General features: G+C 42.4%; 1 protein-coding gene across 5 annotated transcripts in view; it reads right to left on the minus strand.

Annotated features, from left to right (window-relative positions):
- The window catches only part of ZNF609 (zinc finger protein 609), a 624,349-nt gene that overhangs the window by 314,738 nt on the left and 293,924 nt on the right, over nucleotides 1-15,687 (minus strand). For all 5 annotated transcript variants that reach the window (XM_069222296.1, XM_069222300.1, XM_069222297.1 and 2 more), the window contains exon 3: nucleotides 10,216-10,441. In XM_069222296.1, the coding sequence (XP_069078397.1) occupies nucleotides 10,216-10,441 (226 nt within the window). The remainder of the gene's footprint in view (nucleotides 1-10,215; nucleotides 10,442-15,687) is intronic.

Consider the following 15,687-nt stretch of genomic DNA (forward strand, 5'->3'; position numbering starts at 1 on the left):
TTTGGCACTAATTCGATTGCATTCTTTTGCAATAGTGCCTGCACTTCTATCTCCAGGAGATTGGAATGGTGTGTTGTTAAATTTTGTGCTTTTGGTGGTATGTTTGGAGGGAATTGTAGAAATTCTATGCAATAACCATGTTGGATAATTGCTAGAACCCAAGTGTCTGTAGTGATTTCCTCCCATGCTTTGTAATAATGACCTATTCTTCCCCCCACTGGTGTTGTGTGGAGGGGGTGAGTGACCTGTGAGTCACTGTTTAGTAGTAGGGGCTTTGAAATCTTCCTCTATTTCTAGGGAATTGCCCTCCTCTATATTGCCCCCGAAAACCTCCTCTATACTGTCCCTGGTAACTGGACGGTGTGGCTTGTGAGGTGCTGGCTTGTGTGTTTTGACCTCGAAACCCCCCTCGAAAGGGCGTTTTACGAAATGTGCTGTAATTCCCTCTGCTCTGCGGGGAGTAGAGTGCGCCCATGGCTTTGGCAGTGTCCGTATCTTTTTTGAGTTTCTCAATCGCTGTGTCCACTTCTGGACCGAACAGTTCTTTTTCATTAAAAGGCATATTAAGAACTGCCTGTTGAATCTCTGGTTTAAATCCAGACGTTCGGAGCCATGCATGCCTTCTGATAGTTACAGATGTATTAATTGTCCGTGCAGCTGTATCTGCAGCGTCCATGGAGGAGCGGATCTGGTTGTTGGAAATGGTCTGTCCTTCCTCGACCACTTGCTTTGCCCTATTTTGTAAGTCCTTGGGCAGATGTTCAATGAGATGTTGCATCTCGTCCCAGTGGGCTCTGTCATAGCGCGCAAGTAGTGCCTGGGAGTTCGCGATGCGCCACTGGTTTGCAGCTTGTGCTGCGACTCTCTTACCAGCTGCATCGAACTTGCGGCTTTCTTTATCTGGGGGTGGTGCATCTCCAGATGTGTGGGAGTTGGCCCTTTTCCTAGCTGCTCCTACAACAACAGAGTCTGGTGGCAGCTGTGTAGTGATGAAAACCGGGTCCGTAGGAGGCGGCTTATACTTTTTTTCCACCCTTGGTGTGATTGCCCTACTTTTGACCGGCTCCTTAAATATGTCTTTTGCGTGCCGGAGCATACCAGGGAGCATAGGCAGGCTTTGGTATGAGCTGTGGGTGGAGGAGAGTGTGTTGAACAAGAAATCATCCTCGACCTGTTCTGAGTGGAGGCTTACATTGTGATATTGTGCTGCTCTAGCAACCACCTGAGAGTACGCGGTGCTGTCTTCTGGTGGAGATGGCTTTGTAGGGTATGCCTCCGGGCTGTTATCTGACACTGGGGCGTCGTATAGGTCCCATGCGTCCTGATCTTGGTCACCCTGGCTCATGGTGGTGTGAGCTGGGGAGTGTGATGGAGTTTGTGCTGGTGAAACGTTAATCACGGGCGGAGGAGAGGGTGGTGGTGTAACTCTTTTCACCACTTTTGGTTGTGGTGTTTGTTCCGTCTGGAACTCCAACCTCCTCTTTCTCCTAATGGGGGGGAAGGGTGCTTATTTTTCCTGTCCCCTGCTGAATGAAGATACGCTTTTGTGTATGGTCCACATCAGTTGCTTGTAGCTCTTCCTCAAACCTATGCTTCTGCATTTGGGAGGTTAGCGAGTGCTCTTCAGTATAAGAGCCTGAAGCTGGGTCGCTTGCAGTTTGTTTCGGCATTGAAACTTTGTCTGCGTGTTTTTTCGGCTCCGAGGTGACTTTTTGCCTTTTCGGGGCCGAACCCTCTCGGCGTCGATCTGTTTCGGTGCCGCTGTCTCGGCGTCGAGCCGTGTCCACACCGGCATCTCGTTTCTACGTAGAACTTGGGTGTATGTATATCATGGGGTGATCTGTGCTGTTACTGCAAGCTAGTGTCACACCAGCCTGCGCTTCAGATACCAAGAAAGCACTTGGCTAATAAATGTATTCTAATTGTCTAATCTGGGCCTATTCCTGCTCCACCTAGTCATAGGAGAGAAGCCACCTAAGGAATCAATATGAATACTGTTAGCTATAGGGACTCTGATGACATCAAACTGTGCTCCTGTATGAAGAAGCCGCTGAAAAAAAACTTTACAACCTGCAGGATACCATGGGTCAAATACATCCGCAATTGAATTGTGAATTACATTTTGTTTTCCACTATATATGGGATTTTGTGTTTATTTTAATGCCAACACAAGAAACATTGAATGTTACCAACCACGTGGGGATTGGTTTATTTGAAAGTAGTGTGTGACTGTGTTCCAGTCACATGTGAGAACTGCCTGCTAAGTCTGAAAGTAAAGGAACAATAAAGGCGTAGTTAAATCCTGTTCTTATCTTGTCACATTTGCTCTGTGTTCAGAGACCGGTCAAAAGTCCGTTTGTCTTCTTACAATTACTTTTCCTTCTGACTGAAGAGTTCCAGGATTTTGTAAGGTGAACTCTCTGACTTGATGTACAATGACTGAAATGAAAGGCTGTGGGATGTCAGGTTTTTCCTAACACACAAGATTGAAATAACTAAGCCAACTGTACAAACACTTCAAAATATACTTCAGTATTTGTGAGAGCCTATTTTTTATACTTGTGTAATGAAAAAAATATTTTATTGGGATGAAAACAAATCAGAACACTTATCCTGGTGATGCACAAAGGATATGTTTTTTTAAACCTAATTTTCACAGATTATTGTTAATACACTGTGTAGTTTTATCAGTAAAGCTGTAAGTTAGTGAGAAGGTTTCAGGTCATTTTTGGGATATTTACTGTCTATAAATGACAGTGTGCTACCACATTATGCTTTAGAAGGAAAATGTTACTTACTTAGTAAGCATTTGTTTGTGTCATTTAGTGCTGTAGATTCACATACTCTGCATACTTTCGCCAACTAGTGTTGGGTCCAGAAGGTTGTATGTACTACTGCCTATGATTGTCCTTGTATACGTGAGACTAATGTAAATGAGAGAAATGGATTAGATTTGAGTGACCACAATTTTCCTAAGGAGTCAATTGTGTCATGCGCTCGGCTGCCCAATCATCCCTGCTGTTGAGTAGAGATGAGGCACTGCTAGTTGGCCGGAGTAAAATTCAGATTAGGCCAACAGGTGTCACCTCTAGTGGGTTTCACACAGTTCCCACAGTGCAAGTGATTCCACTGCCCAAATCCAGTAGTCTCATTAAAATAATGAGAGCCTAAGCGATAGTACTACTGACAGATCCAGGAGCGTGGTGATCCATTGTTGTCTTGCCCATGTGGGGGCCACAAGTATCACTGTGAGAGAGGTTTTCCTGAGTTTTCAAACTACATATGGAAGAAGAGGGAGAGGTGGAGAAGTGTAGGCAAATAACCCTTACTGGTTCATTCATAGAGCATTGCTTTCAGACTGAGGGTGTGAAAACCTGGAGGTGAAGTTTGGGCATTTTGCGTTTTCTTTTGTTGAAAATAGATCTATGTCTACAACACCCCAATTTTGGAAGTAGGGTTGGAGGACTCTGCGTTGGAGTTGCCATTCATGGACTTGTTAGTGTCTCCTGCTGAGAAGGTTGGCACAATTGTTGTGACCGTGGTAGGTGTTCCACATACAGGTAAATGTTGTGACGAATGGCCTATTGCCAAATTGGCTTTGTAAGGCGAGACAACTGTAGTGAGTGTGCCCTCCTCCCACGTTGCTGAAGATAAAACATAGCTGTCATTTTGGCTGTGTAGATGAGAACTACTTTGATTTTTAGATATGTGACAAAGGCTTTTAGTGCTAAATGACCTGCTATCAGCTCCAGATGATTAATGTGCAAAAGTCTGTGTACATGATCCCAAAGACATTGTATCGTAAGGTTTTGGAGACTCCCAACTGCAACGCATCGACTGTCAGAATGACTTGTGAAACCGGATCTATAAACGGCCGTCTTTTGGAAAGATTGGCTTTGTTCCACCACTGCAGAGAGCGAAAGGTGCGGTTTTTGCCAGCGCCAGATCCTCCAAATGACCCTTTGCTTGAGACCACTGGGGTGACAGGCATTCCAGCAACGGACACATGTGAAGGCGTGAATGTAGCAGGATTACAATGCAAGAGGCCATAATTCCAAGAAAATTCATGATTGAGCCGACTGTGACCCGTTGATTGGGGCAAAAGTGAATAAGCTATGTTTGAACGTTTTGTATACTTGCTGCATTTGGCTAAGCTGTTCCCAGATGTGTATTTATTATAGCCCCCAGGTAAGGCTGTACCTATAGTGGGGTGAGATGGGACTTCTGGAAATTGATTGTGAATCCTAACTGATGAAGCTGTTCTATTGTGGCTTGAATGTGGTTGAGACATTGGTGAAGAGAGGTGGCTTTGATCAGCCAGTCAACTAAGTATGGATACGCATGAATATTTTGCCTGTGTAGGTGAGCTGCTAACACTGCCAGGCACTTTGTAAACTCTTGGTGCTGTGATGACCCCAAATGGAAGCACCTTGAACTGACAATTTTGTCCTTAAATGACAAAACTGAGGTATTTGCGATGCACTAGATGTAGAGGGATATGGCAGTAGGTGTCCTTTAGATCTAGTGTTGATAGAAAGTCGCCTTGTTGTATAAGAGGTAGTACATCCTGTAGTGTGACCATATCAAAATGTTCTGATAAGATGTAATGGTTTAAGTGTCTGAGATCTAGAATGGGTCTAAGTGAGCCATCCTTTTTGGGTATGAGAAAGTAAAAGGGAGTACACTCTAGTTTCTTGCTGTTGAATAGGAACTGGTTCTATTGCCCCTTTGAGAAGCAAAGACTGTACTTCTTGTTGGAGAGGAACTATGTGATCCTGTGGAAATGTGTGACGACAAGGTGGTATGTTTGGAAGTGTGGAACTGACCTCCAGGCAATAACCATGTTGGGTAATATCCAACAACCATTTATCTGATGTAATTTGTTGCCAATTTTGTAAGAAGAACTGAAGGTGCCCTCCCACAGGTGTGAAGTAATTGTTGGAAAGCTGTACAGTCACTGTTTGGAGACAGTGGCAGAGGCTCAAGGGGAAGGTGTTTTACCCTATAGGATACTCTGTAAAATCCTCTGTCAGTTTATACTGAGTTTTACGAAACGTACCACAAGAAGGAGGAAGCGAAAGCGCTCCCAAAGACTTAGCCACTTCATTGTCCTTTCTCATCTTTTCCAACGTCTGATCTACTGAAGAGATGTTATTTGTCAAATGGGACATTTAAGGTTGTCTGCTGCACCTCTTGTTCAAGCCCTGAAAAACACAGCCATGCATGCTGGCGTATTAAAATACTGGTATTAGTACCGTTGGCTGCCGTATCAGCCGAGTCTAATGCATAGTGAATGGCATTATTTTAAATTAGCGGTCTCTCATTAACAATTTCTTCCCTCTTTTTCCTATGTTTCTCTGCAAGGGATTGGAGTAACTGCTCTATTTTGTCACAGTGCATAATCTTATCTAGCTAGAAGACCCTGCATATTGGCAATATATGCCAATGATTTGCAGTTTGAGCAGCAACACGCTGACCAGATGAGTCAATAAGCTCACTCTCCTTGTCAGGAGGTGGTGCATCCTGAGAAGCTTGTGAGTTGGCTCTCTCCCTAGCACTGGAGACAACCAAAGAGTCTGCTGGAATTTAATAATGTATATTGGATCTGAGAGAGATCCAGTCTCCACTCTAGGGAGTAATAACACAAGCTCTAGCTGTATCCTGAAAAATGTGATCTGCATGTCTGAGCATTTCCTAAAGCATAGGGAGATATTGTGTGGATCTATGACTGGCAGTTAGCGTCTCAAATAAGAAATCATCCTCTATAGGATCTTTGTTGAGGGGTACCTGGTCATATGTAGAAGCCCTCCCTACTAACTCCTGAAAAGATGTAGTGTCCTCCGGTGTTGAAGTTCTAAATGAGTAGATCTCTATGTCAGTATTGATGTAGGCATCAACATCATACTGGAGACTACGGGTTTATGTTCTCAGGCAAATGTGACAAGTCATCACCAGTGTCCTGAATATTGTGAGATAAGAGCGGTGACCCTTGAGGAGCTATAACTAATGGGTCCCCTGTACAGTATTATGGAGAAAGGGTGGCAGTGAAGGGGTAACTGGAGGAGAAGATGGGAGAAGAGTCGTTTGAGTCTCCTCTAACTCCTTGTCCACTACTTTGTTTAATTGGAGGCTCAGGTGGGTCTAAAGCCTCCTCAAGTGAGCGGTCGCTTAGGAGAGGAAATAGAAGACATAACCAGTACTCTTCCAGTATGAGGCTGGATGCATAGTGGAGACTGTTTGGCTTGGAGCTGTTGCTCCATCTTGTGAAGAATTCGCTCCAGCGGTGTTTTTGGTTCCGAAAAAGTTTTCAGATCAGTTTTTCAGTGCTAAACCGAGTTTGATTTCTCGATGCCAAAGTTGTCATTGCCGATGCAGACAGTCTTTTTGTTGAAGTAGTGGACACCAAATGTGATGTTGAGGGTTTTGGTGCCGAAGACACGCGGCTAGGGATGGAAGTGGTGCTTTTTGATTTATGTTTCCGTGCCGAGCCTGGGCGGTCATCCAAACCAGCTTTTCGGTGCCTGTCATGGCTATAAAGCAGTGGCGGTGACTTGATTACTTCTGCTTCCGAAGTCAGTCTTTTAGGTGGCGCAGAGGATTGTTTACTCACTGCATCTGCATTTCCAGAGTCATTTCCGTCTTTGAATCTGAATCTTGAACCGAAAATGCCTCTTTAGCAGCTGATGCCTCTTGAATCTCCTGCTCCGTGTCCAACACGATGTCTTAGATACCGAAAAAGTCAGGCATTTCCTCCAGTTGTTGTCTTTGCATTTCTCAGAGACCAGCTCTTCGGTCTCACAAAATCTTCTTCGACTGTAACTACTACCAAGCCTCACAGTATTCTTCTCGATGTTCCAGCGACAGGCAGAGGTTACAGACCTGATGATGATCGGTCTGAGGGAATTTGAAGTGACATTTCGGACAGAAACGGAATGGCATCCGTTCTACGAGTCTTTCATTCTCCAAGACATAGAATGGGGAAAATAGCCACCCTAAGGGTGCAGCACTAAGGGCCTCAATTGAAAAATTATCTTATATAGTGTTACTTCTACGTCAGAACGCCAGGGGACAAAGAATAATGCAATCGAAAACAATACCAACAGGTTGAGAGGTTGTCCTGAACCAAAGAGACCTATGACGGTCTTGGACCAGAGCTCCAAAAGAACATGACCAGACCAGACTTCAGAAGAAAACAATCTAAACATGGAGTTGAGGATCATGTTCATTGGAAAAGAAAGCATTATGCCCCGTGACAAGACTTATCGGACAAAAACGACTTGCAATGCTCTCTTTTCATTGGATGCTGAAAAATTATTCGACAGAGAAGAATGGGGCCATTTATACTGTACAATGAATAGGAAGGGTTTTGGTAAGGATGTTCTTACATTAACAAGTGGTCTGTATCATTTACCCACTACATCTGTCTTGTGGTGGATTCACATCCTCATAATTTAATATTCATTGTGGCACTAGACAAGGTTGTCCCCCTCCCCACCTACTCTATTATTATTTCAGTTGGCTTTAGAACCTTTAGCTGTTGCCATAAGTTTTATTGCTGAAATAAAAGGCATCAATACCACCACTGGAAAGTAAGAGCTTTTTACTATGCAGATTACATACTTTTGACCCTCTCTTGCCCAAAATCATCTGCAAATGCTTTGATTTCTCAATTAGATATTTTTTTCAAACTTTTCTGGTTATAAAATTAACTGGACTAAGTGTGAAGCTCTACCACTACCCTGTTACTACTACAACTAATATTGACAGTCTCTCTTTTAAATAGTTATATTCAAAAATAAAATATTTAGGGATTTTCCTTACTAGTGGTCTTAAGGATATGCCTGAGGATAACTGGAATCCTAAAACTGACCAAACAAAGATTTTCAACAATGGACACATCTGAGCTTGTCATTATCGGATAGGATACAGATTATAACAAGCATTTGCAATGCAATGGGCCTCGCGTTTGCTGGAGTTAGAGCTATTAGCGTTGTAAACTCCTAACCGGACTTTTCTTTCCACATAAACTGAAAATGAAAAGATAAACAGTTTCAAATAAGCGAGTCGACGGCCACGAAGCAAACACACAAAAGGAAACAGAAGTTAGCTCGCAGTGAAACGCATTGGTAAAAGTGCAATTATCTATGTAACAGGATCGATGTCATGCAAAGCGTGCGACTACTGCCCAGCGAGATCGCGCTACCTACGAAACAAAGCAGAGCAGGCATCATCTTAGGGAGAGTGTTTTCTATCAGATGAGTCCTGGTGAAGGTGCACAAAGACGTCTGCCTATGGTGTGTTCTGCCACATAGGATTTGGAGCTATGAAATCACTTACATTAAACCAGACATTCTGACTTATTTGAAAGAATTTTAAACTATAAAAATTACAAAATAGATAATCAAAAGCACTGAATTAAGGTATGCAAATTTCTAAGCAACGAGAAAAAAGCTTTGATGGCTGGCTCATTATTGTACCATGACGTTTCACAATACAATACACAAAACTGCCGCTAAAATATTTCTCTCCAATAGACTGTCAGCAAAGTTCTGCACTAGTTTACATCCTTCCTGATGATTCTCCTAGGACCCCTACACCTCCACTCACAAAATCACAACAAAATCACAACAGTTTCTGTCCTTTCACCATATGTATTCAAAATGTATGTACAGCCACTCGCGGAACTCAATAGGACCTGCTTTTACACTTTTGCTGACAATACTCGGTTTTTAGACAGAATGAACATCAATCCAACCTGAAAACTTTAAATAATTGCTCAAGTAAAGTCAAAAACTGGTTGGCTACTAACTGATCCTTAAGCTAGGTAGGATAATAACTGGCTTAAGGAACATTGAGGAAAAAAGTCCTCAATGTTGGCAGAAATCCTTCCTCTTGGTTTTCATGGTTTTGGCCTAGTGAATGTTGCCGATAGTAAGAATGTTAAGTCTGGGGTTCAAAACAGACTCCTATATTAATATGGACACCCAGTTCAGTATGGCAGTGTGGGCCAGCTCCTTCCACTTCGTATGTTAGAGGGCAGGAAAGCAGTAATCTCTGCAGTGAATTGTTAGAGTCTAGGCTACTGCAATGCCCTTTACATAGGAAGATATAAATCTTTAATTACAAATCTTCAAAATCAAGCAGAAAGGCTTACCTGCTTTGTGCCTCACTTTGCTAGTGTAGTCAAATCTAAGAAGCTTATGTTAGCTGCCAATGCAAAAGAGATTACAAGGTTCTTTTCCTCACTGATAAATGCTCATATGGGCTAGTGCTTCTTCTGAAAAGCCCAGAGCGTCAAACCACAGCAAATCCTCTGCTCTTTCTCTAAATGCTAACTTAATATCTTGCACAGAAAGTCTGTACATAAAACCCGCACCCCCTAAAAAAAAAATATTAAAACTTTTTAGGACAACTGAAGCACCAAGAGACCATTTTGATAAAAGTACATGATACAATTTCACTTTAACGCTTTTGCGTATGTTTGCAACATACAAATGTGACACATTTAGTACAAAGAATGATGTGTGGCTGGGTGAGGGAATGTGCGTGGCATTAGCCCTTGTGATTGACAAAAATATAGCAGCTTGCCACAACTCTTGATAACCATGACTAGCAATGTCACTAGGCCAGTCTTAAGGTACCTCTAAAACTAGATCACAAGATAAGAAACTACATCCAGTCTCCATCAGAGTACCGTCATCAATGTGTACACCTAACAAATACTCCACACCACATTCCAAAAATAAAGTGTCATGTCCGCATCTTTTGTCTCCACCTACTTGTATAAGCTAAGCGAAGTTGGAAGACCAGTGCCAACAGACATGACCATAGGAATAAGGATTACAGGTCGCACATGGAGAAGAAGAGTAACTTTTGACCATCAAAGGAACCTCCAGAAATGATGGGGACAAACGCGATCAGGATCAGTTTGCACAATTAAAATAGGACTATGCAAAGACACAAGATGAAGCAGAGGGTCAGCCCCACAAGAGCAATTACTATATGGCCTTGTAGATACCAAGCTTTGAAACACCAACCTGTGCCAAAGGAGTGTTGAAAAATGTAGATGGTGCACTACGTAAAAATGTTAACAACCTACAAGAGTGTATACTGTATGTGGTTTCACTATCTGGTCTATTAAACCAGAACCCAGAGGTGGAGTTACTTAAACGATGTCTGGTTCATGGAGGATGCAGAAGCAGAACATTTTCTTACCATCTTCGGTTTCTTGCCAGACAATTCCTTCTAGATTCACACTAGTTCCAGGCTCGCAGGGACCCAAGCATTCAGGTTCAGTCGCCAATGCCACGTCACAGGTGTTCACCCCCACCGAGCGTGTGCGCACCATGATCTGCTCACAAGGGGATGAGATGTCAGAGTTGACCACGGGCACCAGCAGGTGCAATGGCAGCACAGGAGGAGTGGAGGCAGGGGACTCCATCTGCACGAAAAACAGACAAAATGTAAGTGAGCGTCATACTGCCCCCAGAGGGCAGAAGAATCAACAAAAATCAATAACTTAGATGTGCACAAAGCACTCACCGGCTTAAGGCACAAGCTGTCACGAGAAATGAGAGCACACAGCTGATGCCTAAGATGGTAGAGTGTTACCTAAAACATAGGCTCATAAATGAAGTATAACTCATTGTGGAAAGTGTTCCCTCCATGGCCACGATTAACACTTCGCTCTTATTTTTATTCAACGTCCTCCTGCCTAAAGACATGGATTGATAAAGCCAACTGGTTTGTAGAAGGCATTTGCGCAGAGGCTCATAACGGGGAGACGCATGCAGACAGAGCAATACACCATCAGATACACAACAGACATACTGGCACTGTAGTAAACAATGTACAGAGACAACCATAGGTATCAACATCACACATACAAACATACAAGTTACAGAGAAGGAGTAAAGTGAGTACATATTATACTGACCATATACACAGCATTCTGTTACCGCCCTGTACTAATGTGGGAAAAAGACATCAGAGAGGAAACTGATCCGAAGACTTGGCGATTATGCTGACAAACCAAATCAGTCTCCACTGGCTGAAGGCACTAACTAATATATTATACATTTTTACACTGACTTTACTGTATCCCCATAACCGACGTCTGAACTTTTTAAAATTAGTAATTTTTGTTAACAAGGTTTTAAAGCTTTAAAGAAAAACAGGCATATTATTTCTGTTTCTTTTAGGAAAGCTACTTGTCTTTGTTCTTGTCTCGTAAGTCATAAGCAGGGATAAAATGGGCCCCGACGAAAAAAAGCGAAATAGGCCACCAAACCCAGGTTTGAAGATGTTAAAAATTTGTTTTTAAAAAAATCGATCTTACTGGGGACACTGGGCCCTGGTGCCACTGTACCTGCTGCACAATTGACAGCTATACCCCCTGTTCATACAAAGATATTCCATATAGAGGTGCTTTTCCTTTTCCAAAGTCATTACAATTTAAAATTCTTGACTTTATTTCAAACTGGTCAAATATAAGGATTTTGAAATACACTATGGACTGAGACTTAATTCAGGAGTTAAAACTGCATTTAAGTCGACTAGATACCGAGCCTAAAGACTGAAAACCAAATTAAATTTGAGGAAGCCTACAACTGAACCACAGAAGATGACATTGCTTTATGAAAGAGGCCATGCCTGCTACATACATCTTGTCTCAGCACACCAATCACTAGCCTAAACTACAACTGCTTCATGAAGTACAATAAATTAAATCTTTCTAAAGAAGATACACTGAGCTTTATGCGGGTGAAAATAAAATTTCTGAAAGAAAACTACCTGCCCATAAGAAATGAAAGGAAGAAGTGTTGCTTTAATAACTTACTAGTCTCCGCATAAAGCCTTCAATGAGCATAGTTTAAAGAAGAACACCTCATTTTAAGCTTTACTACCTGTAGCTTGTAGACTTGAGATCCAATAACCAAATTCCCAAGTAGTTATCGGTAAAAGTGGTCCTAAGGACTTATCTACCAATCGTCTTTGTGTCGCTTGGAAAATTTCAGTCTTTCATTTGCTACTTTTCAACAGAAGCTTACTGTAGGTGTTTAATGGATTAAGAGTTATTTGTCTAGTCCGATATCTATGCAATCTAGAAGTTGTATATCGTCTACAAATTAAGGCACGTGCAAATGTTGGCCCACAAGTTTGGGAGGAAAGGCTTTGGTTTTTGTTTGGGATAAATGTATATGTGCTGTGTAAAAGCTAAAGTGCAGGGGTGCCATAATGCACCCCTACTTTAAGACCCTATTAATGTAAACACAATTAGGTCAAGATCACACATTGATAAATGTATTTAGAACCATGTTCTGCAATACAGTGCCTGAATGGGTTTCAAAAGGATGATGTCAATTTCCTGTAACAGCAGCTAGCTCAAAAAAAATCCAATACACCAGTCCTAACGGCTCAAAGTGCCAATGAGCATGGGTCAAGAGAAAAAGAAACCCCATAACCAGCAAGGCAAAAATAACTGCTTGCTCACAAAATACCTGTATATAAATCAGTGGCTTTAAAGGCCTGTATGGCAGCAGGTCTTGGCAGTGTCCATGATGGCTCTACAAAGGGAATTGTCGGTACAATCTGAAGGTGGGATTTTGGCTTGTTGTGTGAGAACCCCAGTGTGGGCTGCAGGAAAACAGTGGTCTGCCAGCAGTCCAAGAATGGACGTTCAAAGTCAGCCTTCAGAAGCCAGGCATCAAGGCACAGGATTGATTATTGCTGACCTGCAAAGATTAGCTACAACCACTGACATGATCTTGGCTAACACTGGAAGAGCTGGGCCAGGCTGAAAGGAAGGTGGTTCATCCATTTTCTTATCAAACAGAGTGAAAGGACTGAGGGTGTGACATCACCAAGGCTCTGGAACTTGGAGATTCTGTGTTTTTTTTATCTCCGACTAACACAGGTTGTGCTTCGAGGAAAGTCTATGTCTAAGCAGCTTAGGGCAGAATTGAATGGTGACCGAGAAAGGTAGTGGGTCCTCAGGTTACCATGAAGGAAGCTATATAAATGTGAATACCTACATTTGGGTTCTTGTCAATAACTTCGGTATATTCACCACCACACCTTTTCCTAATTAGAGTTCTACTGTCGATTCTGGTCCACTTTGCTATGTGTTTAGCTGCTCCACAGTGATACTTGACACAACTATCCCATTAAGTAATTTTAGACAGAGCTACTCCCTTCCACAATGAAGCCATCACCATTATACATTACCCTAGCCCATATTGCACTCAAAAGGCACATCCTGAAACCCTTGCATATCACATGATCTACCCACCTAAACTGTGTAGAAGTTAACTTTTGAATACATAGAATGCACTCTTGCCCTGCAATAAAACATCCTTCATCATTTAGACACCTACTGCCCACTTTTACACTTCATCACTATCACTGAGTCACAGATTCACAATAAAGAATCTGCCACTACAGTCTCCCAACACACACTAATTATGCATCATCGACTCATACATTTCAGAACTGCATAAACAATAAAGATGACACTCTAATCCAGGAAACAACCATTCCAGCACCCACCACACCACACCTGTGTCTACTGAATTTCATTCCACCTCTATCATTTACCCATCAAAGAAAATTCCCTAGCTCTTTATCACCACAGGCGCAACTGGCTCATGCTTCAAGGACCTTGACATCGACATGGTCACTGACATATGACCTTTTCATCAACCCCACCCCACCTCACCACCCGAGCGCTACTTGGGGGATTTCAACCTACATTCCACCATTCAACAGGCAAAAGGACCCTCTTCATATAACTTCACTCTGACAAGCTCTCTGGTAACCACTGATCCCATTCCCTGACAAAGACCTTATAAACACTGTGGTGAATCTCTCTCCTGTCCTCAAGCCCAACACACCCTTTATTCAAAAAGGAAACATTGTTTAGACGTTCCACCGGTATTGCACCAACTTCACAATGACCTTGTACCACTCCGTCACACCAACTCATTTGTTACATTTAACAAATCAATACGGCAGGGTTTTGACACACTATTCCCGAGTGCAATCTTCCCAAACACTATGTCAACAACCCTGTAACAGATCTGATGTTCGCACAGAAAGACCAAGAGAGTACTGACAAACAAATAGCAAAAACATGGCTTCAGAAAGCCTCTACTCCCAAGTTGAAACATTATTCAACTTGTGACACTCATACTACAGTTTTAAGAAAGGGTGCTTGACAAGGTATCAGTTGCAAAAAAATATTTAAAATATTTCATCTTCACATCAACATTTAAATCTTGCGGAAAATATTTTCTTAACAGTGACACATACTGGTTTTCCCTGCCTAGCATGATTTTTACATTTCACATTCTCATTACTCCACATTCTCAGCTACAAATTTTCCATACCTTACCTCCACTACAACTACTAAGAAACACTTGCCTCCCTTTTCACTTACTCTCCGCCCAGTTACTTTCATCTTTTTCATGACCACCTTTCCACCGCTCTCCCATTTCCTTCCAATTTAACCCGTGGAACTCATTCTCATTTTAAAATCACCTAATCTATTTTGTACACTATTCAGCCCTTTCATTCCTTAAACTATTAAACCATTCTCTTTAATTTAAAGTAGCCCTCTGCTTAAGATCACTTTTCAAGTAATTCCTCTTACCTGACACCAACCCACATTGTTTCAAATCAGTTATGATTTTAACTGTAGTAAAATTAACACTCAGGACTATCTCCCCACCTGTTGCACTGTAACACTCAGCCTCCGCTTCTCTAAATTAATTAGCGGGTTTACCTGTGTAGTCTACTAGGGAATTTGTTCTGATCACTGGCAGTCCTCGCAATACTATGCTGTCCCAATCCACATGTAGGGTCACAGTTGAGCATGCGTGTGTTGTGGAGGAAAGCGAATAGGGGCAGTGCAAAAGACTACTGTCCTAGCTTACACAGTCCTTATTAGCAGTTGCAGCTCACTTCAACCTTCTGAGCATTTCTTTTGGTAGCCCCTCTGACGAAGTGCTGCTTCCCACCCATTCCGTGTGCCTTACACAGTTCCCAAATTGCAATTTCATGTGGTGCCCTCTCTAACCTTCCCAGTTTTTCCCTCACTAGACCAATTCCTGCAGTAAAAACTTCCCTAGCAATAGCCTCATAAATCACTTACAGGATTTTCCCTGATGGTAGGCTCATGCATCCTATTTCCAAAGCCCTGTAACACCTTTGCAATCCCTCGACTAGGTTCTTTGCAGCTCATTACAGTCCCCCTTATTAGAACCCATGGTGTACTAGCTAATATCGCGTGTTGCAAAGAACTATGGAAGGGAAGGTGCCTCACGGCCGGGCAGGTAGTTCTTCCTGTCAGAGGAGGGTGTGGGAGATAGTCAGGAAAAGAAAAGCGAAGAAGCATCAGCACAATGGGAGTTTAATTACAGTTTCAGCAGAGGTTTGGCTAATTACCACCCGGCCGCACTTCTAATCTGCATACACGCTGTGATGCATGATAATGAGCACTACAACTTGCAGCTTTAAGCAAAGAATGTGGTGGGGACTGGAGATGAAACAGAAAAGAGAAACAAACCTGCCTCGGTTCTCAGAAGATAAGTTTTCACAGAAGATGAGTATTGTTAGAATCCATTTTGAATTGCTTCGTTTCTTTTACACGTGTAAGTTTGAGCTTTTGTTGTCTCTGAACGCACTGTC

Source organism: Pleurodeles waltl, chromosome 3_1 (genome assembly GCF_031143425.1).
Source record: "Pleurodeles waltl isolate 20211129_DDA chromosome 3_1, aPleWal1.hap1.20221129, whole genome shotgun sequence".
Classification (NCBI taxonomy): Eukaryota; Metazoa; Chordata; class Amphibia; order Caudata; family Salamandridae; genus Pleurodeles; species Pleurodeles waltl.